Source organism: Ovis canadensis, chromosome Y (genome assembly GCF_042477335.2).
Source record: "Ovis canadensis isolate MfBH-ARS-UI-01 breed Bighorn chromosome Y, ARS-UI_OviCan_v2, whole genome shotgun sequence".
NCBI classification, from domain to species: domain Eukaryota; kingdom Metazoa; phylum Chordata; class Mammalia; order Artiodactyla; family Bovidae; genus Ovis; species Ovis canadensis.
The window spans coordinates 21436287-21459382 of NC_091271.1; the positions used below are offsets into that span (position 1 = coordinate 21436287).

The 23096-nt window shown below is 39.3% G+C and overlaps 1 protein-coding gene across 1 annotated transcript; it reads left to right on the forward strand.

The window, feature by feature from the left end:
* Positions 1–9603: 9603 nt before the first annotated feature.
* On the forward strand, positions 9604–18168 carry LOC138431401 (RNA-binding motif protein, X chromosome-like). The gene is made up of 8 exons (XM_069573500.1): positions 9604–9712; positions 10268–10374; positions 12315–12489; positions 14381–14527; positions 15751–15862; positions 17038–17163; positions 17241–17329; positions 17933–18168. Exons 1-8 carry the CDS (start codon positions 9604–9606, stop codon positions 18166–18168), a joined length of 1101 nt encoding a protein of 366 aa, XP_069429601.1.
* Positions 18169–23096: the final 4928 nt, after the last annotated feature.

The following is a 23096-nucleotide window of genomic DNA, read 5'->3' on the forward strand; positions in this document are numbered from 1 at the left end:
TGGCTTGGGGCTGCTACTTTTTTGGAATACTGCTTTTGGTGGGTTTCGCGGCTTTACTCCCATGGCTTCGGGCTGCTAGTTGCGGGGGCTGAGTCATGCAGAATGTGCTTTGGTGTGTAAACTGGCTTTTTCACTTGACTTCAGGGCTTAGTGGTTCAGAATTTTACTCTGGTGTGTAATTCACCTTTTCTTGCTTGATTGGGGCTGCTTGTTGCAGAACCTTAGTAGTGCAGAATGTTCCTCTTGTGTGTAATTGAGTTTTTTGCTTTGGCTTGGGGCTGCTGTTTGTGAGGCCTTAGTCATGCAGAATATTGCTCTGGTGTGTAATTCAGTCTTTTCCGTTGGCTTGGGGCTGCTAGTTGCGTGGAATGATGCTCTGGTTGGTATTGCGTCTTTTCTTCCTCCACAAGGAGCTGCTAGTCGGGCTGAAGAATGCTCTGGTGACTAATTCGATTTTTTCTTACTCCGTTGCCTTGGGGCTGCTAACGTGCAGAACTATTCTTTCGGCATGTAAACCGGCTTTTCTCCCTTGAGTTGGGGTTGCTAGTTGCGGGGGCTTAGTTGTGCAGAATGTTGCTCTGGTGTGTAATTCGCCTTTTTTCCTTTGGCTTAGGGCTGCTAGTTGTGCAGAATGATGCTCTGGTGGGTAACGTGGTTTTTTTTTTCCTCCACCTGGTGGTGCTAGTATGGCAGAATGTTGTTTTGGTGTTTAATTCATTGTTCCCCCCCCCCCCCCGTTGCCTTGGGGCTACTGGTGAGCCGGACTAGTGCTTTGGTGTGTAAACTGCCTTTTCTCCCTTGGCTTGGGGCTGCAGGTTGCAAGGGCTTAATCGTGCAGAATGTTGCTGTGGTGTGTAATTCGCCTTTTTCCATTTACTTGGGGCTGCTAATTGTGTGGAATGCTGCTTTGGTGGGTAAGGCGACCTTTCTCCCTCCACTTGGGGCTGCTGCTGCTAAGTCACTTCAGTCGTGTCCGACTCTGTGTGATCCCGTAGACGGCAGCCCACCAGGCTCCCCATCCCTGGGATTCTCCAGGCAAAAACTGGAGTGGTTTGCCATTTCTTTCTCCAATGAATGAAAATGAAAAGTGAAAGGGAAGTCGCTTAGTCGTGTCTGACTCTTCGCGACCTCATGGACCGCAGCCTACAAGACTCCTCTGTCCTTGAGATTTTCCAGGCAAGAGTACTGGAGTGGGGCTGCTAGTCGGGCTGAATGTTGTTTTGGTATGTAATTCGACAGTTTTGTTTTGTTTTGCTTTGTTTTCCCCATTGCCTTGGGGCTGCTAGTGCGCCAGACTACTTCTTTGCTGTGTAATTGGGATTTTCTCCGTTGGCTTGGGGCTGCTTGTTGCAAGGGCTTGGTCATGTAGAATGTTGCTCTGGTGTGTAATTCGGCTTTTTTCCGTTGGCTCGGGACTGCTAGTTGTGGGGCCTTAGTCATGTAGAATGTTGCTGTGGTGTGTAATTTGGATTTTTTCCGTAGGTTTCGGGCTGCTAGTTGTGTGGAATCCTGCTTTGTTGGGTAACGCGGCTTTTCTCCCTCCACTTGGGGCTGCTAGTCGGACTGAAGGTTGTTTGTTGTTTATTCTGACTCCCCGCCCCCCTCCCCCATTTCCTTGGGGCTGCTAGTGCACCTTATTACTGCTGTGGCATGTAAACTGACTTTTTTTTCCATTGACTAGGGGCTGCTTCTTGCGGGGGCTTAGTCGTGCAGAATGTTGCTCTGGTGTGAAATTCGGCTTTTTTCCATTGGCTTGGGGCTGCCAGTTGCAGGGGCTTAGTCATCAGAATGTTGCTGTGTTGTGTAATTCTTTTTTTTTTTTTTTCCGTTGGCTTGGGGCTGCTATTTGCAGGAGTTTAATTGTGCAAAATGTTGCTCTGGTGTGTAATTTGGCTTTTTTCTGTTGGTTTGGGGCTGCTAGTTGTGTGGAATGATGTTTTGGTGGGTATTGTGTCTTTTCTCCCTCCACAAGAAGCTGCTAGTCGGGGTGAATGTTGCTCTGGTGTGTAATTCGTTTTTTTTTTTTTTTCCGTTGGCTTGGGCCTGCTAGTTGCGTGGGCTTGGTCATGAAGAATGTTGCTCTAATGTGTAATTTGGCTTTTTCCGTTGGTTTGGAGCTTCTACTTGTGCGGAATGATGCTCTGATGGGTATTGTGGCTTTTCTCTCTCCTCAAGAAGCTGCTAACTTGGGCTGAATGTTACTCTGGTGTGTAATTAGTTTTTTTTTTTTTTTTCCGTTGCCTTGTGGCTCCTTGTGAAGCTTATTGCTTTGGTGTGTAAACCAGATTTTATCCCCTTGGCTTGGGGCTGCAAGTTGTGCGGAGTGATGCTCTGGTGGGTACTGCAACTTGTCTCCCTCCACAAGGAACTGTTATTTGGGCTGAATGTTGCTCTGGTTTGTAATTCAGGTTTTTTGTTTGTTTGTTGAACCTCTGGCATTGGGGTTGCTAGTGGGGCATATTATTGCTTTCCTGTGTAAGCTGGCTTTTCTTCCTTGGCTTGGGGCTGCTAGTTGTGGGGCTTAATCGTGCAGAATGTTGCTCTGGTGTGTAATTCACCTTTTTTCCGTTAGCTTGGGACTGCTAGTTGTGCTGGATGCTGCTTCGGTGGGTAAGGCGGCTTTTCTTCCTCCACATGTGGGTGCTAGTGGGGCTAAATGTTGGTCAGGTGTGTAAACAGCCTTTTTTGTTTGTTTCGGTTGCCTTGGGCTGCTAGAGTGCCAGACTATAGTTATGGTGTGTAAACCGGCTTTTCTCCCTCCACTTGGGGCTGCTAGTTGGTGGAGCTGAGTCGTACAGATTGTTGCTCTGGTGTGTTATTAGGCTTTTTTCTGTTGGCTTTGAGCTGGTAGTTGTGCGGAATGCTCCTTTGGTGGGTAACGCAGTTTTTCTCCCTCCACTTGGGGCTGCTAGTTGCGGGGGCTTAGGTGTGCAGAATGTTGCTGTGGTGTGTAATTTGGCTTCTTTCCATTGGCTTGGGGCTGCTAGTGCACCCTGCTATTCCTTTGGTGTGTAAACCGGCTTTTCTTCCTTGGCTTAAGGCTGCAGGTTGCAGGGGCTTAGTCATGCAAAAAGTTGCCCTGGTGTGTAATTCGGGTTTTTCCCATTGTTTTGGAGCTGCTAGTTGTGGGGGCTTGTTCGTGCAGAATGATGTGTGTAATTCAGCTTTTTTCCGTTGGATTGGGGCTGCTAGTTGCGGGGGCTTAGTTGTGCAGAATGTTGCTGTGGTGTGTAATTTGGCTTTTTTTCCATTGGCTTTGGGATACTAGTTCGCTGGAGCATTGCTTTGGTGTGTAAACTGGCTTGTGTCCCTTGGCTTGGGGCTGGTAGTGGTGTAGAATGCTGGTTTGGTGGGTAACACGGCCTTTCCTCCTCCACTTGGGTGTTCTAGTCCGGCTGAATGTTGTTGTGGTGTTTAATTAGGCTTTTTGTTGTTGTTGTTGTCCCGTTGCCTTGGGGCTGCTAGTGCGCTGGACTGTTGCTTTGGTGTGTAAACTGGCTTTTCTCCTTTGGCTTGGGGCTGCAGGTTGCGGGGGCTTAATCATGAAGAATGTTCCTGTGGTGTGTAATTCGCCTTTTTCCATTGGCTAGGGGCTGCTAGTTGTGTGGAATGCTGCTTTGGTGGGTAACGCAGCTTTACTCCCTCCAACTGGGGTTGCTAATTGGGCTGAATGTTGCTTTGCTGTGTAATTCAGCTTTTTAAATTTTTTCCCTTTCCTTTGGGACTGCTTGTGCGCTGTCCTATTTCCTTGGTGTGTAAAGGGGCTTTTCTCCTTTGGCTTGGGGCGGCTAGTTGCAGGGGCTGAGTGGTCTAGAATTTTGCTCTGGTGTGTAATTTAGTTTTTTTCCGTTAGCTTGGGGCGGCTAGATGTGGGGCTGAGTCGTGGAGAATGCTGCTCTGGTGTGTAATTCAGCTTTTTTCCGTTGGCTTGGGGTTGCTAGTTGTGTGGGATGCTGGTTTGTTGGTTAGCATGGCTTTTCTCCCTCCACTTGCGTGTTTTAGTCCAGCTGAATGCTGTTTTGGTATTTCTTTCTTTCTTTTCTTTTTTTTTAGGTTGCTTTGTGTCTGTTAGTGCATTGTACTATTGCTTTGGTGTGTAAACAGGCTTTTCTCTCTTTGCTTGGGACTGCAGGTTGCGGAGGCTTAATCGTGCAGAATGTTGCTCTGGCGTGTAATTCAGCTTTTCTCTATTGGCTTGGGGCTGCTAGTTGTGCAGAATGTTCCTTTTGTGGGTAATGCAGCTTTTCTCCCTCCATTTGGGGTTGCTAGTTGGGCTATATGTTGCTTTGGTGTATAATTAGGTTAAAAAAAATTTTTTTTCCCATTGTCTTGGGGCTGGTTGTGCTCCGTTCTATTGCTTTGGTGTGTAAAGCGGCTTTTCTCCCTTCGCTTGGGGCTGCTAGTTTCGGGGGTTGAGTCGTGCAGAATGTTGCTCTGGTGTTAACTCGGGTTTTCTCCATGGTCTTGGGGCTGCTACTTGGGGTGGCTGAATCCTGAAGAATGTTGTTCTCATGTGTAATTTGCCTTTTTTCCTTCGGCTTGGGGCTGCTAGTTGTGCGGAGTGCTGCTTTGGTGGGTAAAGTGGCTTTTCTCTCTCCACTTGGAGCTGCTAGTTTGGTTGAATGTTTTGGTGTTTAATTCGGCATTTTTTTCCCCCGTTGCCTTGGGGCTGCTTGTGCGCCTCCCTATTGCTTTGGCATGTAAAGCGGCTTTTCTCCCTTTGCTTGGGGCTGCTAGTTTGTCGGGCTGAGTTGTGCAGTGTTGTTCTGGTGTGTAATTCGGGTGTTATCTGTTGGCTCTTGGCTGCTAGTTGCGGGGTTTAGGTGTGCGGAATGTTCTGGTATGTAATTCGCCTTTTTTCCTTTGGCTTGGCGCTGGAAATTGGGCGGAATGCTTCTTTTGTGGGTAACACGGTTTTTCTCCCTCCACTTGGGGCTTCTAGTAGGGTTGAATGTTGTTTTGGTGTTCAGTTCGGGTGTTTCTTCTTTTTTCCAGTTGTCTTGGGCCTACTGGTGTGCTGGACTAATGCTTTGGTGTGTAAACTGCCTTTTCTCCCTTGGCTTGGGGCTGCTAGTTGCGGGGTCTTAGTGTTGCTAATGTTGCTCTGGTGTGTAATTCGGCTTTTTTCCGTTGGCTTCGGGCTGCCAATTGTGTGGAGTGCTCCTTTGGTGGGTAAGGCGGCTTTTCTCCCTCTGCTTGGGTTTGCTATTTGGGCTGAATGCTTTTGGTGTTTAATTTGGCTGTTTTTTCTCCCCCTCCCTTTGCCTAGTGGCTGCTAGTGCTCTGGAGTATTGCTTTTGTGTGTAACTAGCTTTTGTCCCTTGGCTTGGGGCTGCTAGTTGTGTGGGATGCTGGTTTGGTGGGTACAAGGCCCTTCTCCTTCCACTTGAGTGTTTTAGTCCGGCTGAATGTTGTTTTCGTGTTTCATTCGGCTTTTTTTTTTTTTTCTTTAAATTTTTTTCCCTTCCGTTGCCTTGGGGCTGCTAGTGCGTTGGAATATTGAATTGGTGTGTAAACCGGCTTTTCTTCCTTGGCTTGGGGCTGCTAGTTGTGGGGCTTAGTCATGCAGAATGTTGCTCTGGTGTGAAACTCGCCTTTTTTCCATTGGCTTGGGGCTGCTAGTTGTGCTGAATGCTGCTTTGGTGGGTAAGGCGGCTTTTCTTCCTCCACTTGTGGATGCAGGTGCAGCTGAATGTTGGTCTGGTGCGTAAATAGGCTTTTTTGTTTGTTTGTTTCCATTGCCTTGGGCTGCTATAGCGCCAGACTATAGTTTTGGTGTGTAGACCAGCTTTCTCTGTCCACTTGGGGCTGCTAGTTGGTGGAGCTGAGTCGTACAGATTGTTGCTCTGGTGTGTAATTCGGGTTTTTTCCATTGGCTTTGAGCTGGTCATTGTGCGGAATGCTCCTTTGGTGGGTAATGCGGTTTTTCTCCCTCCACTTGGGGCTGCTAGTTGCGGGGGCTTAGGTGTGCAGAATATTGCTGTGGTGTGTAATTTGGCTTCTTTCCATTGGCTTGGGGCTGGTAGTGCCCTGTACTATTCCTTTGGTGTCTAAACCGGCTTTTCTCCCTTGGCGTAAGGCTGCAGGTTGCGGGGGCTTAGTCGTGCAGAATGTTGCCCTGGTGTGTAATTCGGGTTTTCCCCATTGTCTTGGGGCTGCTAGATTTGGAAGCTTGTTTGTGCAGAATGATGTTGTGTGTAACTAAGCTTTTTTCCATTGGTTTGGGGCTGCTAGTTGCGGGGCCTTAGTTGTGCAGAATGTTGCTGTGGTGTGTAATTTGGGGCTGCTAGTGTGCTCGAATAATGCTTTGGTGTGTAAAGTGGCTTTTGTCCCTTGACTTGGGGCTGGTAGTGGTGTGGGATGCTGGTTTGGTGGGTAACACGGCCTTTCTCCCTCCACTTGGGTGTTCTAGTCCGGCTAAATGTTGTTGTGGTGTTAAATTCGGCCTTTTCTTTGTCCTGTTGCCTTGGGGCTGCTAGTGTCCTGGACTGTTCTATTGCTTTGGTGTGTAAACAGGCTTTTCTCCCTTGACTTCGGGCTGCAGTTTGCAGGGGCTTAATCGTGCAGAATGTTGCTATGGTGTGTAATTCAGCTTTTTCCATTGACTTGGGGCTGCTAGTTGTGTGGAAAGCTGCTTTGGAGGTTAACGCGGCTTTTCTCCGTCCACTTGGGATTGCTAGTCGGGCTAATATTGCTTTGGTGTGTGAATCGGCATTTTAAGGTTTTTTTTTTTTTTTTTTTTGTTCCCTTAGGGCAGCTTGTGGGCCGTCCCGTTGCTTTCGTGTCTAAAGCGGGTTTTCTGCCTTTGCTTGGTGCTGGTAGTTGGTGGGACTGAGCCGTGCAGAATGTTGCTCTGGTGTGTAAATTGGATTTTTTTCCGTTGGCTTGGGGCTGCTACTTGGGGCAGCTTAGCCGTGAAGAATGCTGTTCTGTTGTGTAATTCGCCTTTTTTCCTTTGGCCTGGGGCTCCTAGTTGTGCGGAATGCTGCTTTGGTGTGTTACGTGGCTTTTCTCCCTCCACTTTGGGCTTCTAGTAGGGTTGAATGTTGTTTTGGTGTTTAATTCGACATTTTTGTTTTTTCCCCTTGCCTTGGGTTGCTTGTGTGCAGTGCTATTGCTTTGGTATTTAAAGGGACTTTTCTCCTTTGCTTGGGGCTGCTAGTTGGCGCAGCTGAGTCATGCAGAATGTTGCTCTGGTGTGTAATTAGGGTGTTTTCTGTTGGCTTGTGGCTGCTAGTTGCGGGGTTTAGTTGTGCCGAATGTTCTAGTGTGTAATACGCCTTTTTTTCTTTTTGTTTGCGGCCGCTAGTTGGCGCAGTGCTGCTTTGGTGGGTAACCTGGATTTTCTCCCTCCACTTGGGGCTGCTAGTTGGGCTGTATGTTTTTTTTGGTGTTGAATTACGGTTTTGTTTTTTGTTGTTGTTGTTGTTTTTTTTTTTTAGTTGCCTTGAGGCTGCTAGTGCACTGGACTATTGCTTTGGTGTGTAAACCGTCTTTTCTCCCTTGGCTTGGGCCTGCTAGTTGCCTAGGCTAAGTCTTGCAGACGGACAAGGCAATGGCACCCCACTCCAGTACTTTCGCTGAGGGTCGGACGCGGGTGAGCTACTTCGCTTTCACTTTTCACTTTCATGCATTGGAGAAGGAAATGGCAGCCCACTCCAGAGTTCTTGCCTGGAGAATCCTAGGGAAGGGGGAGCTTGGTGGGCTGCCGTCTATGGGGTCGCACAGAGTCGGATGTACTGACACGACCTAGCATCAGTGGCAGCAGCAGTCTTGCAGAATGTATGGGCTTTTTTCCCATTGGCTTGGGCTGCTGCTTGTGCCGAATGCTGCTTTGGTGTGTAATGCGGCTTTTCTGCCTCCACTGGGGGTGCTAGTGAGGCTGAAAGTTGGTCTGGTGTGTAATTCGACTTTTTTTTTTTTCCTTCTGGTTGTCTTGAGGCTGCTAATGTGCGGGACTGTTGCTTTGGTGTGTAAACCGGCTTTCCTCTCTTGGCTTGGTGCTGCTAGTTCGCAGGACTATTGCTTTGATGTGTAAACTGGCTTTCCTCCCTTGGCTTGTGGCAGGTGTTTGTAGGGGCTTAGTCGTGCAGAATGTTTCCCTGGTGTGTAATTCGTCTTTTTTTCCATTGGCTTGGGGCTGCTAGTCTTGGGGCTTTAGTCATGCAAAATTTTGGTGTGGTATGTAATTCGGCTGTTTTTCGTTGGCTGCTGGTTGCGTGGAATGCTGCTTTCTCTGGCTTTTGGTGTGTAAACTGGCTTTTCTCCCTTGGCATGGGGCTGCTAGTTGTGGGGGCTTAGTCGTGCAGAATGTTGCTTTGATGTGTGAACCGGCTCCCCCGCCCCCGCCCCCATTGCTTTGGAGGTGCTAGTGCAGCGGACTGTTGCTTTGGTTTGTAATTCGGCTTTTTACAATTGGATTGGGGCTGCTAGTTGCGGCGGTTTAGTCGTGCAGAATGCTGCTTTGGTGTGTAAACCGGCTTTTCTCCCTTGACCTGGAGCTGCTAGTTGTTGGGGCTTAGTCATGCAGAATTTTGCTCTAGTGTGGAATCCAGCTCTTTTCCATTGGTTTGGGGCTGCTAGTTGTGCGGAATGCTGCTCTGGTGGGTAACGTGGATCTTTCCCTCCGCTTGGGGCTCCTAGTTGGGCTGAATGTTGCTCTGGTGTGTAGTTAGGCATTTTTTTTCCCTGTTGCCTTGGGGCTGTTAGTGCAGCAGACTATTGCTTTGGTGTGTAAACCGGCTTTTCTCTCTTGGCTTGGGACTGCTTGTTGCCGGGTCTGTTGGTTTGGTGCGTAATCCAGCTTTTCTCTCTTGGCTTCTGGCTACTAGTCATGGGATATTGCTTTGGTGTATAATACCGATTTTCTCCCTTGGCTTGTGTGGGCTAGTTGGGCATGGGGATGTAACACCCGAGGCTCCGTTTTGTTTCATGTGCACTTCTGTTTTTAAAAGTTTTTCTCCGAGATAGTGACAGTAGCTGAAAAACTTACCCATTATACTGAACCGTTTTACTTACATTACTTAAAACTAAAGTTTTCAAATGTTGAACTGCTGATTAAGTTAACAAAAATGGTCAAATTTTAATGTTCATAAAAGTTAACATTGTTTGGTTTAGAGCGATGATTCTTAGTCTACCAAAATAAGTAACCACGGGTTAAATTTCCCTCAACAAAGTATTTTATTTTCCTGTGGCTTTTAAGACTTAGTATTGTAGAAGTTTTTAAATGGAAGTATATTGTATAGATTATTCGTTGTGTAATCAATGTAAATGTGAGAAAATGGAGGAAATTTGAAAATGTGTTTAGTGTATTTTATGTACATATTATAAAACTTAGATACTGTGTTTAGGTTTTAATGAGTGAGGTCTTTAAACACTGCAGCTCAAAAGAGTTTTATGGCAGCCTTTTAATGTAATTTAAACTTACAGGCTTTGTCATCTGTAAAAAACAGCATTCATTAGGTCAGGGATTGTTTTCCTTTTTGTGTTACAAGTTTCTTTGTATTTTAAGTAAACATTTTTAAAAGTTGTTTTTTTAAAATGATATTTGAACATTTTGGCTCAATTTGTTCTTTGGTATATCTTTTGCCACCGAACAGTAAAATGATGGCAACAGATCGGCCTGGAAAACTGTTAATAGGAGGCCTCAGTGCTGAAACAACAGAGAAGTCTCTTGAAGCTGAATTTGGGAAATATGGTCACATTGTGGAAGGTAACTCTAGGATCGGATACGACTGAGCAACTGAACCGAATCGAACTCTAGAATCAACATAAGTCTCTTTAAAGCAAATGTATACCTAATATATATCCATGGACAACTATGAATAGTTTAAGGTTTTTGTTTTTTTAATTGGGCAAGTACTTGGCCATCAGTGAAAGGGTCTCCTCTTAGAGAAAAGGGAAGTAAACAGTGCTTTTAAAATGTACTACTGGTACTGGAATGTGAAATAGAATAAGACATGGTAATTATAGAATTATTGAGATTATTACAGAATTATTGAGATTATTAGAATTATTGAGATTTATGTTCATTTTAAAAAATACTAGAAATAATATATAAAAAATTATATGGTATTTTTATATCATGTATAAAATAATATAATAGATTTTTGTTTTTAAGTATCTTTCAAAAGTTTGTACTATGCTCTATTGATAACATTCAAGTACATTAAAGGGGTCTAATGAGAAATTGTCAAAGGAGTGATAATTTTGAAATTAGTAAAGTTCAATTTTATGTGACATTTTAAAAGATTTATGTGTATTACAGTTCTCTTGATAAAGGATCGGAACACAAACAAGTCGAGAGGCTTTGCTTTCATCACTTTTGAGAGCCCTGAAGATGCAAAGGATGCTGCCAAAAAAATGAATGGAAAGGTAAGTCTTAATAATGTATAGTCTTCATTTAGTACTATTTCTAGATTTCTTTATTGTTACAGTAGTATAATGCTTTGTAAGGCTTCACTCTCCTTTTTGTCACATACTAGTGTCAAATAGTTCCTCTGGTTGGGAAGAGATTGAAGTTAATACCAGCATTAACAAAATAGATTAAATCTATCTTCTATTAACATTCAAGTGTAAATACAAATAGGTCTTAACCTTCAGCACTCTCCCATACTCTTCCATACTGTATTTTAAGTCTTGGTGTATTCTATTTAAGTCACCCTTCACTGTATCAGTCTTATGGATAATAATTTTTCCCTTAGAAGCTGAACTTTTTAAAAAAGTTGGAGTATTGCTTTACAATATTGTGTTGGTTTCTGCCATATATCAGCCCCATCCCACTTCTTTAGCTAGCTACAGGGCACTGTTTGCTACAGGACGTCCTGCCTCTGTGGACTGTTATAGTGAAAAACAAAGTCTGTATCTCCCCCATTTTGTATTGTGGGTAATAGGCTTTTGTACTCATGATATCCTGTTAATTGTTAAATTCTCTCTGGAACTTCTACATTCCCTTAGTATGAATACATTAGTTTCCTATTATCTATAGTTATGGTTCTAGTATATTTCACACATGTAGCATATGTTGACTCTTGTACTTTCATTTTTCAGATATGGTAATACCTAAAAGTTAAGTTTGACTCAGCTTTGGGTCACAGAGATAAATTTTCCTTGAGAATACTTGATGGTAACTAATTCCTCTTTTTTATTTGTTCTAGTTGTCAAGCACTGAAACATTTAATCTGAAATTACACTTGAGTAATTCTTTATTCAATAGGTGTTACATTGCAAGGCATTCATTGAATTTAGTTAGATGATTAATGGTTGTGGATGAGACAAAATATTTTTTCTTAAGCACTGATGTTCTAGGGTGAAGAGAAAAAATGTACAAGTAGAAACATTAATTATACATGCAAAAATGTTAAGGAAAATAAAGTACTAATTTTGGTAGAGCTTATTGGGTGGTGGGTACTATTTTTAGGTATATCTAGGAATGTTTGCTAAATCCTCAGTTGGGAAGGAGACAGTGCATGAATTTGTGGAAAATATTTTGAATCAAGAAATAGAAAATGAGACCCTAAGATGGGGGAAAAATGGCTTTTGAGGATGACTGTATTGGTATAGAGCCCATTTCAGCCAGAAGTCTTGGTAGGAATTTAGGATTTAAAATTGTTTTCCAAAAATAATATGAAATAACAAGAGTCTGTATAGTATGATTCCTATTAGGTTTTCAAAACTCCCTTTGGTCTCTGTAAAAGATTAAGGCAGATACTGAAAGATTAAATATAAGCATTTCTGAAAAATATGAAGTAGCATTACGGTCAGTAACTACTTGGTAACAGAAAATAAAACAGTTGTATAAGGCAAGAAATGTTAATGACCAAATAAGGGTTCTATTTTTTAAAAAGAAAAATGAAAATTACTACAACTAAATATAAAGCAGCAGTTATATTGAGAAAATTTATGTTTGTGTCTAATAGAACAAATGCTAAAATATGATAGGAACAATAATTTTGAATACTTTAAGTAATATGCATGCTTTTATGTACCCTTGGGAAACTAAAATTTTAAATGGAAAGTTACTAAAATGAAACACATTATAGAAAATAAAAATGTGTGCTTTTTTCATTGTAAAGAAGAGATACTCATCTTTTAATACCAGGGAACTGTTCAGGAATTTCTAATAGTAAATACATGTGCTTTGTGTTGGATGACTTATGAAAGGCAATTGCCAATTAAGTCATGTTCATCATGTCGAAGGGTACAGTCATTTCAGAGAAAAAAATGTTTGCTTTGGGGAAAAAATACTGATTTAATTCATTGCAATAATAAGTTAAATTTTATGCCACATTACTGATGCTATACTCAATCTTTAGTGTTTGGATGGAAAGACAATTAAAGTAGAACAAGCCAATAAACCATCTTTTGAAAGTGGTGGTAGCCAGAGACTGCAACCTCCTGCAAGAAACAGGGGCCATCCAAGAAATCTAAGATGGGAAAGAGGAAGAACTGGTGGAGCAAGAGGGCATGTGTCTCGTGGAGGAGACTTTGGTAATGTATTAAAATATAAGGATGCCATAGCACTGAAAAACAGTTAAGTTTGAACATCTAGTAAATCTCAAGTTTTATTGCATTGCTAATGAGAATAATCTACAAGAATATGTTAAATGAAAAATTACCATTATTGATAATCAGAATTATTTCTAAGTTGTAAAGAATTGTTCTAGTTATAAAATTGCTGCTGCTGCTAAGTCGCATCAGTCATGTCCGACTGTGTGTGACCCCATAGATGGCAGCCCACCAGGCTCCCCCATCCCTGGGATTCTCCAGGCAAGAATACTGGAATGGGTTGCCATGTCCTTTTCCAGTGCATGAAAGTGAAAAGTGAAAGTTAAGTCGCTCAGTCGTGTCCCACTCTGTGTGACCCCATGGACTGCAGCCCACCAGGCTCCTCCATCCACGGGATTTTTCAGGCAAGAGTACTGGAGTGGGGTGCCATTTACTTATGTGCAAAAAAATGTTTATCATCTTACAGGGAAATGGCTTAAATTTTATTAAGTCTTTTTTACCATTGTTATTGATGCTTCTTTAACAGTCTTTCTACAGAATTCATTGCTATAGATCATACATTAGAATTTTCCAATTTATGGCAAATAACTTTATTTAAACTATTAAAAAGACATTTATGTACTCTGAGTAGTCCTACTGTATTGTAAAAAATACAGGAGAACGTTGAAGATTATGTAACAGATAACCACAGTTTAGGGGTGAACATTGTGTATTTTTGGACTGACCTTATAGTATTTGTCTTGAGCATGTATGTGCAGACAAATCTAGGCAATTCTCCACTGACATTTTGATAGGGTGCTTCTGTTCCTGGGTTCTGTGGTAATAAAATTTGCATTTTGGAAAAGTTTTCTTTGATACAGATGTAAAAGCCTCTGTTTTGTATGTATAATTACATATATGTAATACATATGTATGTGTGTGTATGTATTAGAGAACAGTGAGTTACTGAAAATGGTATTATGAAATATTTTCAAAGTTTTTACTTGGTAAGAAAGAAGGGAGGCACTTTCCATTCATAAACTTCCATATATCTAACAAACTTTGTCTCTACTAATGATAACCAATCTTGAAAAATAAAACATTTCACTACTGTCTTTGACAACCAGATGCGTGATTTTTTAGAAAATGTTTTTAAAAGTTCAGTTACAGGGTGTGTTCATTATAAGATCACACAGTTGTATTGTTTTCTCAGATGAGGAGAAAAGTTTACCAGCTCATACTCTGCCAAATGTAACTGAAACATATCTGTAAACATTTTTCTAGTGAGATAAAAAGATGATTTTTCATTACTTACCATGCATTCTAAATACTATTAAAGTTGAACAAAATATAGCCCTTTCCGTGAAAAATGAACAATAAAGGTTGATCCTTGAACAAAACAGACTTGATCTGTGTGGATTCACTTACAAGCAGGATTTTTTTTTTTTCTCCAAGTAAGTATGTACTACGTTACTAAATGATTCAAGGTTGTTTGAGAAGCTGCATTTTTTTTCCTATAAAAGGAGCTTTTTGTATTTTTAGGTGCATATTTTTTATTGTTTTGACATAACACCTATTGTATTAGATTAAGTTTTTTGACACCAGAATTGTATGAATTATTTTCCTCCCTGTGTGTTCAAAAATTTATTTTATCCTGGTTTTACTCCACCTCCTTTAGTCTCTTCAGACTACTGTCACAGCAGTGGTTCTTGAATCATTTCATAAATTTTTCAAACTGATTGAATTGTACTAATTGATGTATCACATGAGGAAATAGTTTTATTGGTTTAGACAAATACAAATGCTGAGGGCCATGGAAGTTCTTTGGTAAAGATCTATAAACAGTAAGCAAAACTTAAAGAATGTTTACTTAAAAGATTTCATTGAAATACAGGTGATAATGGATATAATCTCAACATGAGCTCTTCAAGAGGACCCTATCCAGTTAAAAGAGGACCATCTTCAAGACGTGAAGGTCCTTCTCCGAAAAGATCTGCTCCTTCTGCTCAAGGGCGAAGCAGTAGTGGGATGAGAGAACGAGGTAAATGCTATATAATACAGAGACTGTTGTTTCCGAGTAGTTAGTAAAAGTGAGCTTTTTAAAAATGAATCCTTAACTTTAAGAAGCCAAATGAAAAGAGAATTACATGGACATGTTTATTGATCACTAGTTTATTTGTTAATTTGTGGCTGAAAAATAATTCTTTAGCATCTAATTATAGTGTTATGTAGGTGATTAACATAGAAGTGGGGAAGACATTTCCTTTAAATCTATGCTTGCTAGAGAATTCCTCAGGTTTTTTTGGAATTTGCTAACATTTGCTGCTTAGGATTTTTCACGTGGTTTCAAGATCAAGTATTTTTATGAAAACTAATATCGTATGAGTTAGTGATTTGGAATGTAGAGTAGTTTAGCTCTGTTATGTTGCCTACCTGGTTCATGTAATTATAAAAAGTAACTGCAACTTGCCATATTAACTTTAGTTTGGATTCTTACCATATTTTTACATTGTTTGCTCTTGATAGAGCTAAAAACTTTGAGTCATTATCAAATTGTCATTTTATGTATAGGATATTAGTGAAGCCAAGTGTAATATGGTACTGATTTCAAAATACAAAAGAAGCTGAGAAACCTAAAGTTTCATTAGACTATTAGCCTAGTAAGCAAACAAAACAAGGGAATTCTGACCACCAGGAATTAATAAGACACAAGAAGTGAACATTATTTATGGAAAATAGTTTTCCGTTTTGGAAGAGGTAGAATTTTTCAAATGAGCCCTTTATTGCTAATAAGTAGTTGAACTCAATAGTACTGTCATTTGGAAAGGTCAGTAATTCAAGTTGTGGTTTATGTTAAATTTATCAACATTAGGAAAGAATCAACAACTTTGTGATTGAACGTGTAAAAATAGTTTCCAAAAATTAATTAGACTTTGCTCAAGTTTTGAGAGATTCTATTACTTGTAATTTAAACATTATGCAAAATGTACAGGGAGCAGTTGTTGTCAGGAAATAAAATGTTCAGAAATTACATTTATAAAGCAAACTAAAGGCATTAATGGGATATTATAAGTAGTTTTTTAAAAATTGTTTTGGAGAGAGGAGAGACACCAGTTCAGAAATTACATTTATAAAGCAAACTAAAGGCATTAATGGGATTTTATAAGTAGTTTTTAAAAAATTGTTTTGGAGAGAGGAGAGACACCAGTCTTTTGAAATTTTCTTTGAAATATTATTTTCAATTCTGAGATACTTACATTAAAGGTCCAGTATTGCGAAGAGAAAATTACAGAGGAAGTCCTCGTAGAGAGCCAGTGTCTTCTCGGAGAGATAGCTATGTGTCACCAAGAGATGATGGTTATGCTACTAAAGACAGGTAAAGAAAAATAAAATACATGAATTTTTAAGTCATAGTTAATTTTGTTGAGGTAAAATTTAACATTGTTAAATTGGTAAAACTTGACAATTCTATCAAAACTTTAAAAGTGAACAATTTCATAGCATTTAAAATACTCAGAATTCTCCAACCACTCTCTCTATTCAGTTCCAAAATATTTTATCACCCCAAAACAAAATCCATAAGCAGTATCCCCCATGTCCCCAAGAAACCACCACCTATGTCATGTGTCTGTAAATTTACCTAATCCTGAATATATTATATGTTCACTGTAGCCTGCCAGGCTCCACTCTGTGGAATTCTCCAGGCCAGAATACTGTAGTGGGTAGCCATTCCCTTCTCCAGAAGATCTTCCTGAGGTATTGAGCCCTGGTCTTCCACATTGCAGTCAGATTCTTTACCAACTGAGCCACCAGGGAAGCCCTAACAATATGTGAGCTTTAATATGTGGCTTTTACATTAGTGTGAGTGTTTTCAAAGATAATCCTTGCTGAAGCATGAATTAGTACTTCAGTTTGTGAGTGGGGGTTATCTACCGTTATATGTAAAGTTAACATGGTTTGTTTATCCATCTTTGTGGTTAATGTGTACAAACACTGGAGTACCTGCTTTCAATTCAGAGTGTAAACTCTGAATTGGAATTCCTGGGTCATACAGTATTTTCAGTATTTTAAGGAAACATTCATCTTCTCCATAACTGCTCTGGTGGTGCAGTGCTAAGAGCCCACCTGCCAATGCAAGAGACTCAGATTTAATCCCAAGGTGGGGAAGATCCCCTGGATGAGAAAACAGCAATTTACTCCATATTCTTGCTTAGAAAATCCCATCAATAGAGGGGCCTGGTGGGCTGCAGTCCACAAGGTCACTAAAAGTCTGACATAGCTTTCTATTTACTATGCACACATAGGATTTCAGTTTCTCTGCATGCTCACCAACACTTGATGTCTTATATATATAGCCTGTCTACTAGGTGCAGAGTAGGTATCTCATTCAAATTGAGACACTTTTTTTTTCCTAAAAAAATATTATGTTAAGCAGTGTTTTATATTCTTGTTCATCATTATATATCTTCCATGAAGAAAAGTATATTGAAGTCCTTTGCACATTTAAAACTTCTTTCTGTATGAATTCTTTTCATTTATTTTTGTTTTAAGTTACTCAGGCAGAGATTATCCAAGTCCGAGAGACACCAAGGATTATGCTCCACCGTCTAGAGAGTATGCATACCAGAATTATGGCCATTCAGGTTCTCGGGATGATCGTGCCTCTAGAGGACATAGGTACTATAAACAATTCTGTTTCTAATTAAATAACTTAAGGACATTTTTTCTTATAACATTAATTCTCTTAAATTTAGTGATCGTGATGGCTATGGTGGAAACCGTGATAGAGATTATTCTGAACATCGAACTGGAGGCTCTTACAGGGATTCATATAAGAGTTATGGTAAGAGGACAGTTACAACTTAAAAAGGACAGAATTAGAACTGACATGCTCAATCTACATCATTTACTCAAGTTTACTTCTAATTTCTCAAAAGTAATTTCTACCTAATTGATTGGCGTGAAGGTCTTTGAATTGTTTTTGATCAGTCTTTTAAAATGATAATTGGGCAGCTCACATTTTTTACTCACAAAAATTATTTAACATTTTTAAAACAAAAGTGCTACTAAGAGTAGGAAGCATAGGAACATTAAGAAGTTCAAAATTTTAGTCTTTTCCAAAAAATTAACATTGACTTTAAACTGCTAAATCACTTCAGTCACATCTGACTCTGCAATCCCATAGACAGCAGCCCACCAGGCTCCCCCATCCCTGGGATTCTCCAGGCAAGAACACTGGGGTGAGTTGCCATTGCCTTCTCAACTACTGGAGGTAAAAAAATACTGCTCTTTTAAATAAATGTGAAAGCCCCATCACCATTGGTACTAACTCATCTTCACCGTAGAGGTAGATAAAGGCTATCCTTTGAAAGACTTAGTACTTTACAGTCATGTTATAATAGTAATGGGAAAAGTTTTGTAATTTTATCAATTATTAATTTCACAGGGGGCTCCCATGGTGCTCTCTCAGGAAGAGGTCCACCTCTGAGTTATGGCAGAAGAAGTCGCTATGATGATTATAGCAGTAGAAGAGATAGATATGGAGGAGGGCAGAAAAGTTACTCAAGCAGCCAAAGTTATACATACTTAAGTAGTCGTGACCATGGTGGAAGACAAGAACGAGGATTTCCATCCTTGAAGGATAGGGTGTACCGTGCTCCTCGTGAGTCATACAGTAGCTGAGGTTGTGAAGTTTCCAGGGGAGGTCATGGGGGAAGCAGATCTGAAAGAGTAGGCCGAAACAGATACTAAAAATAATATTCACTTACCATGTTTTCTTGGCATGGGAAAAATTTTTGTGAGTTTCTCTTTTAATTCATACTTGAGTACTGCTGAAGAAAAAACGTTGGCTTTGGAGGGAAGAGCTATAAACTTTACCCTCCATGAGTTTTCAGATAAATTGAAACAGAGAATTATTCAGATAAATTGAAAAATAGTTACTCAAAGTAATTTCATAGTTGTCTGCTAATTGAAAAATAGAAGTTAAAAAATTTTAATTTAATGTCTAAATTTTCAGAGTATGTTTTGTGAAATGCTACTGTTTATTTTACTGGTGAGTTAAACGAGCATAAAAACACTTGTTTGGAAGGTGAATTGTGCTGTTTGCTTAAAGTTTCCCTTTGGGTCTTCGCACGTGAATGCATTCAGACTTAAGCAATATGGTATTTCTCCATTGCAAGCTGTACCTGCTTTCTGTTTAGGTTAACAACGTTATATGCTGTTTTTGAAGGCAGTGTATAAAAGGTCTGACAAGTCTATAAAAAACCTGAAAGTGATGTTTCCATCTTTACTGAAATGTTGTGTAAAACTTTTTTTTTTAAAATAGTATAAATCAGAAGAAAATTTAGATATATAACTGAAATGTTTAAGTCTAAAGTTAAGTATCAATTTTCTTAGCCATTCAAGTGGCAAATGACAAAAGTGCCATGATTAAGAAGAAAACAATTTGCACCTAAGTTGAGATTGAACTAGTTAAGTATTCTGAATATGTATCTTAATGAAAGTAAAAAGTTCTAGATTTGTTGGAAAGGCAATGTTTTAAGTAATGATTTTAACTTCATTTTGGAGTACTTGATATAACTCAAAAGTATAGGCTTATCTATAAGGAAAGTTAAGGGTATTTTTAGGTAAATTTAGGTATCAGTAATAATACATCAACTTTTTATTAAGACACAAGTATAAGAGCTGCAGGAAAAATTGGAATTTGCAAAATTAGTGGAGAAATTTGCAATTTATTTTAATATAACAGCAGATTAGGGGAAATGTACTTGTTAAAGGTTCAATGAACAATGTTTGAGTCAAACTCAGAAGACAGATTAAGAAATTTATTAGGATTGTTACACATGTTAGAAGTCAAAGGCATAGTTAAATACATTTTCAAGACAGAGCACAGTGCATAAAAGTAACACTGATATTTTACATGAAGTTCACCAGGCAATACTGTCCAGGTAAGCAGATACAAAATAAGCAGTAAATTACTGATCCTAGTGCAAAGCTGAGAAAGAACAGGATATTTTTTAAGCAGTTACATTGGTAGCTTCTGAAATTACAACCAAATCTGCAACTGCTATTTTGATACTAGACATTATGAAGGAAGGCATAACTTTCATTTAGTTGTGCTATAGTATTTGTGAAGACTGAGTAAGAATATAAACTTTCTAGCATAATTTCTGATTATTTCCTGTGACTCCGTTATGATAGTGTCTGTATTACCTACCCTGGAAACTTTGAGCAACAGAAACATCCTTGACAGGATATCTTGTTATAATAGTGACAACATTTGGGAGAATATGAGAATGGCAATCTAGAAAATAATTTCTCCCCAACATTGCTACAAGGATTCTGTATTTGAGCATGTTAAACAGTAAACTCTGAAAATTATAACCAAAGTTAAAGGCCTATCCTGTTAAAATGTTCATGAGAATATAATGAATTTGTTTTCTGTAGTACAGAGAGAAAGTAAATTTCAATTATAACTAAATTTCTCTATAGTTGATGTATAAGGAGTTACTGTTTTTAAAATCAGTTTGACCTGAAGTTTCCTGTAGTTGGCTTAATTTGAAAATGGCAGTTAACCCAGAAATGTAAAATTCCCTGTTGAAAAAGCTTGTGATGTGAGAATATTGTACCTTTCTGTGGACCCTAGCCACTAAACTGGTTTGTAGTAATAAAAAATATAAAGTTGCTTTAGAAACTGTGGTAAAAAACATACACAATTAAGTTTTCTTCATCTGTATATTGATATAGAACTCTGTATCCCAGGCTTTGCTGTATATGCTGAATATAAAGGCATTTATTTAGTGTTTAGCAACTATGAATTTTAAATCATCTAAAACTGAAAAGTGGAAAAAAGTCCTTGAAAATGTCTTGGCTTAAAGGTGTTATCTTCTTGTTTTTATTTGATGTTTTTGTGTCAGAGAAAACTTTTCACTTGTGATTTTTCATTAGTTCTGTATGTGTTGTAAACTTTTAGTAATTTCTGTTAAACATTTTTATCTTGAAATTAAAGTGTTGCATAACTTTCTAAAAGTGTTAGTTTGGCTTTTTATACCTAATCTATTATTTTTTTATTACTGTGTTATATGATAGAATTATTTTCATTTCTTAGTGAAACCGATTTTTTCCATGAAAATTAGCATAAAAGTTTGAAAGTATGCATATCTTTTTCTCATCTCTTTATTCTACTTCTCTTAATGAAAATTTCTGCTGTGTATTGCCATGTACCACATTACTTCAGAAGTAACTCTATTATTGTTCAAATTTATCTTTTATTTTTCTGGCTGTTTCCTTTATATAGTTCCATAAGACACTGGAGTTTTGACTGACATTGCTTTACATTTATCACTGAATTAGGGCAAAAGTGATTTTAATGTTTCAAAATTTCCCACCCGTCTTTCATTATATTCAGACTTTATTTAGAACCTGACAGATTTTCAGTAAAGGCCCTTATTACATCAGTTGTTAATGATATTCTCCTATTTACTTGTTTTTTGGTTATGCTGGATTTTTTTTGGCTGCATGGGGTTTTCTCTAGTTGTAGCAAGTGGTGGTTGCTTCTAGTTTCCATACACAAGCTCACAAGCTTCTCACTGCAGTGAGTGGCTTCGGTTGTTGCAGAGCACAGGCTCTAAGGCATGTGGGTGTGGTAGTAGTGGTTCTTAGACTTCTGGATTACTGGCTCAGTAGTTGTGGCTCACAGGCTTAGTTGCCTCTTGGCATGTGGGATCTTCCTAGACCAGGGATTAAACCCATGTCTCCAACACTGGTGGCAGATTATTTAAGAGTGAGCCACCCAGGAAGCCCTGTTAGCTGCATTCCTAAAGTAATTTTTAATGCTTAGGTTTTGAATGAAATTTTATGTGTATTGTAATTAATGAATGGATGTTCTTTTTGTTTAAAGTTATTTTATTCAAGTGATATTTTATTAAAAATAACTTCTTATATTATTTAATTTCCTGCATAAGCTGGCCATCATTTAAAGACAAACTTTAATTATTTGGTCTGTATCCCTGTTTTCTTCTTCCATTCAGAGGAATTAAACTTTCAATTCAGTTCAGTTGCTGAGTCATGTTTGACTCTGCAACCCTATGAACTGCAGCACACCAGGCTTTCCTATCTATCACCCACTTCCAGAGGTTGCTCAAACTCTGTTGTCCCCTTCTCCTCCTGCCCTCAATATCTCCTAGCATCAGTCTTTTCAAATGAGTCAGCTCTTTGCATCAGGTGGCCAAAGTACTGGAGTGTCAGGTTCATCATCAGTCCTTCCATTGAACACCCAGGACTGATGTGGTTTAGGATGGACTGGTTGCATGTCCTTGCAATCCAAGGGATTCTCAAGAGTCTTCTCCAACACCATAGCTCAAAAGTATCAATTCTTTGGCACTCAACTTTCTTTATGGTCTTACTCTCACATCCATACATGACTATTGGAAAAGTAACTTTGACTAGATGGACCTTTCTCAACAAAGTAACGTCCCTTCTTTTTAGTATACTGTCAAGTTTTATCATATCTTTCCTTCCAAAGAGCAACTGGAATAATTTCATGGATACAGTCACCATCTGCAGTTGTTCTTGGAGCTCAGGAAAGTTAAGCTTGTCACTGTTTCCATATTTTCCTCATCTATTTGCCATTAAGCTGTGGGACCAGATGCCATGATCTTTGCTTTTTGAATGTTGAGTGTTAGGCCAGCTTTTTCACTTTCCTATTTCATGATCATTACAAGGCTCTTGAATTCCTCTTTGCTTTCTGCCATAAGCGTGGTGTCATCTGAGATTATTGATACTTCTCTCAGCAATCTTTTGATTCCAGCTTATCTGACATTTCGTATGGTGTACTCAGTATATAAGTTAAATAAGCAGAATGACAGTATACAGCCTTGACATACTCTTTTCCCGATTTGGAACCAGTCTGTTCCTTGTCTAGTCCTGTTAACTTCTTAGCCTGCATACAGATGAAACTTTGAATTTTAGTAATTTCTGCTAAGTTGTTAAAGATATTTTTGCTTTTACCTCTAAAAATACTCTCAATTTGGTGACTTCTAAGGAAAGTCAGTCTCTCCTATTAATGGAAAAAAAAAGTCTACTAGTTGTTAAGCTATATTTATTCCTTATTCATGAATAGTCATTTTCCCAGTGAGTTTAATATTCTTGCCTTACTGCAGAGAGAATTTCAAGATAAGAAAGGAAGTTAAGAAGTAAAATGAGTGTTTTAGTTAAGCAAGGGTTTGTCCTTAGAGGGAGAACAGGCAGATAGGTTAGGTGATGAAGTGCTCACTGCACTTCTTTGGTACGCCAGCTATGAAGAACATACAAATAGGGTGGAATATTCATAGGCGAAGGATTTTGGAGGTCCTTTCCCTGATTTTCATCCCAGCTCCAGTTTCCTGAGGGGAGGAGGGACTGTTGTCTTTATTTAGCTTAAATCAGAAGTGTCATGGTGTTGATGCATGATCTGGTATTTCATTTTTGCAAGGCTAAACTTTTTGTAATGAAAGCAAAATAAGGAATAGGTTACATGTGAATACAGGAGATTCCTTCCATTCCCCACATTTCTTTGCCGGCTTTGGGGACACTTATCATTGAAAATGTATGATTTCCTGTCAGTCTGACAT

Coding starts and splice junctions, on each gene's coding strand:
- LOC138431401 (XM_069573500.1), top strand. CDS start 9,604: ATGATGGCAACAGATCGGCCTGGAAAACTGTTAATAGGAGGCCTCAGT. Junction 15,863..17,037: donor GGTTATGCTACTAAAGACAG/GTAAAGAAAAAT, acceptor TTTTGTTTTAAG/TTACTCAGGCAGAGATTATC. Junction 17,164..17,240: donor CGTGCCTCTAGAGGACATAG/GTACTATAAACA, acceptor TCTTAAATTTAG/TGATCGTGATGGCTATGGTG.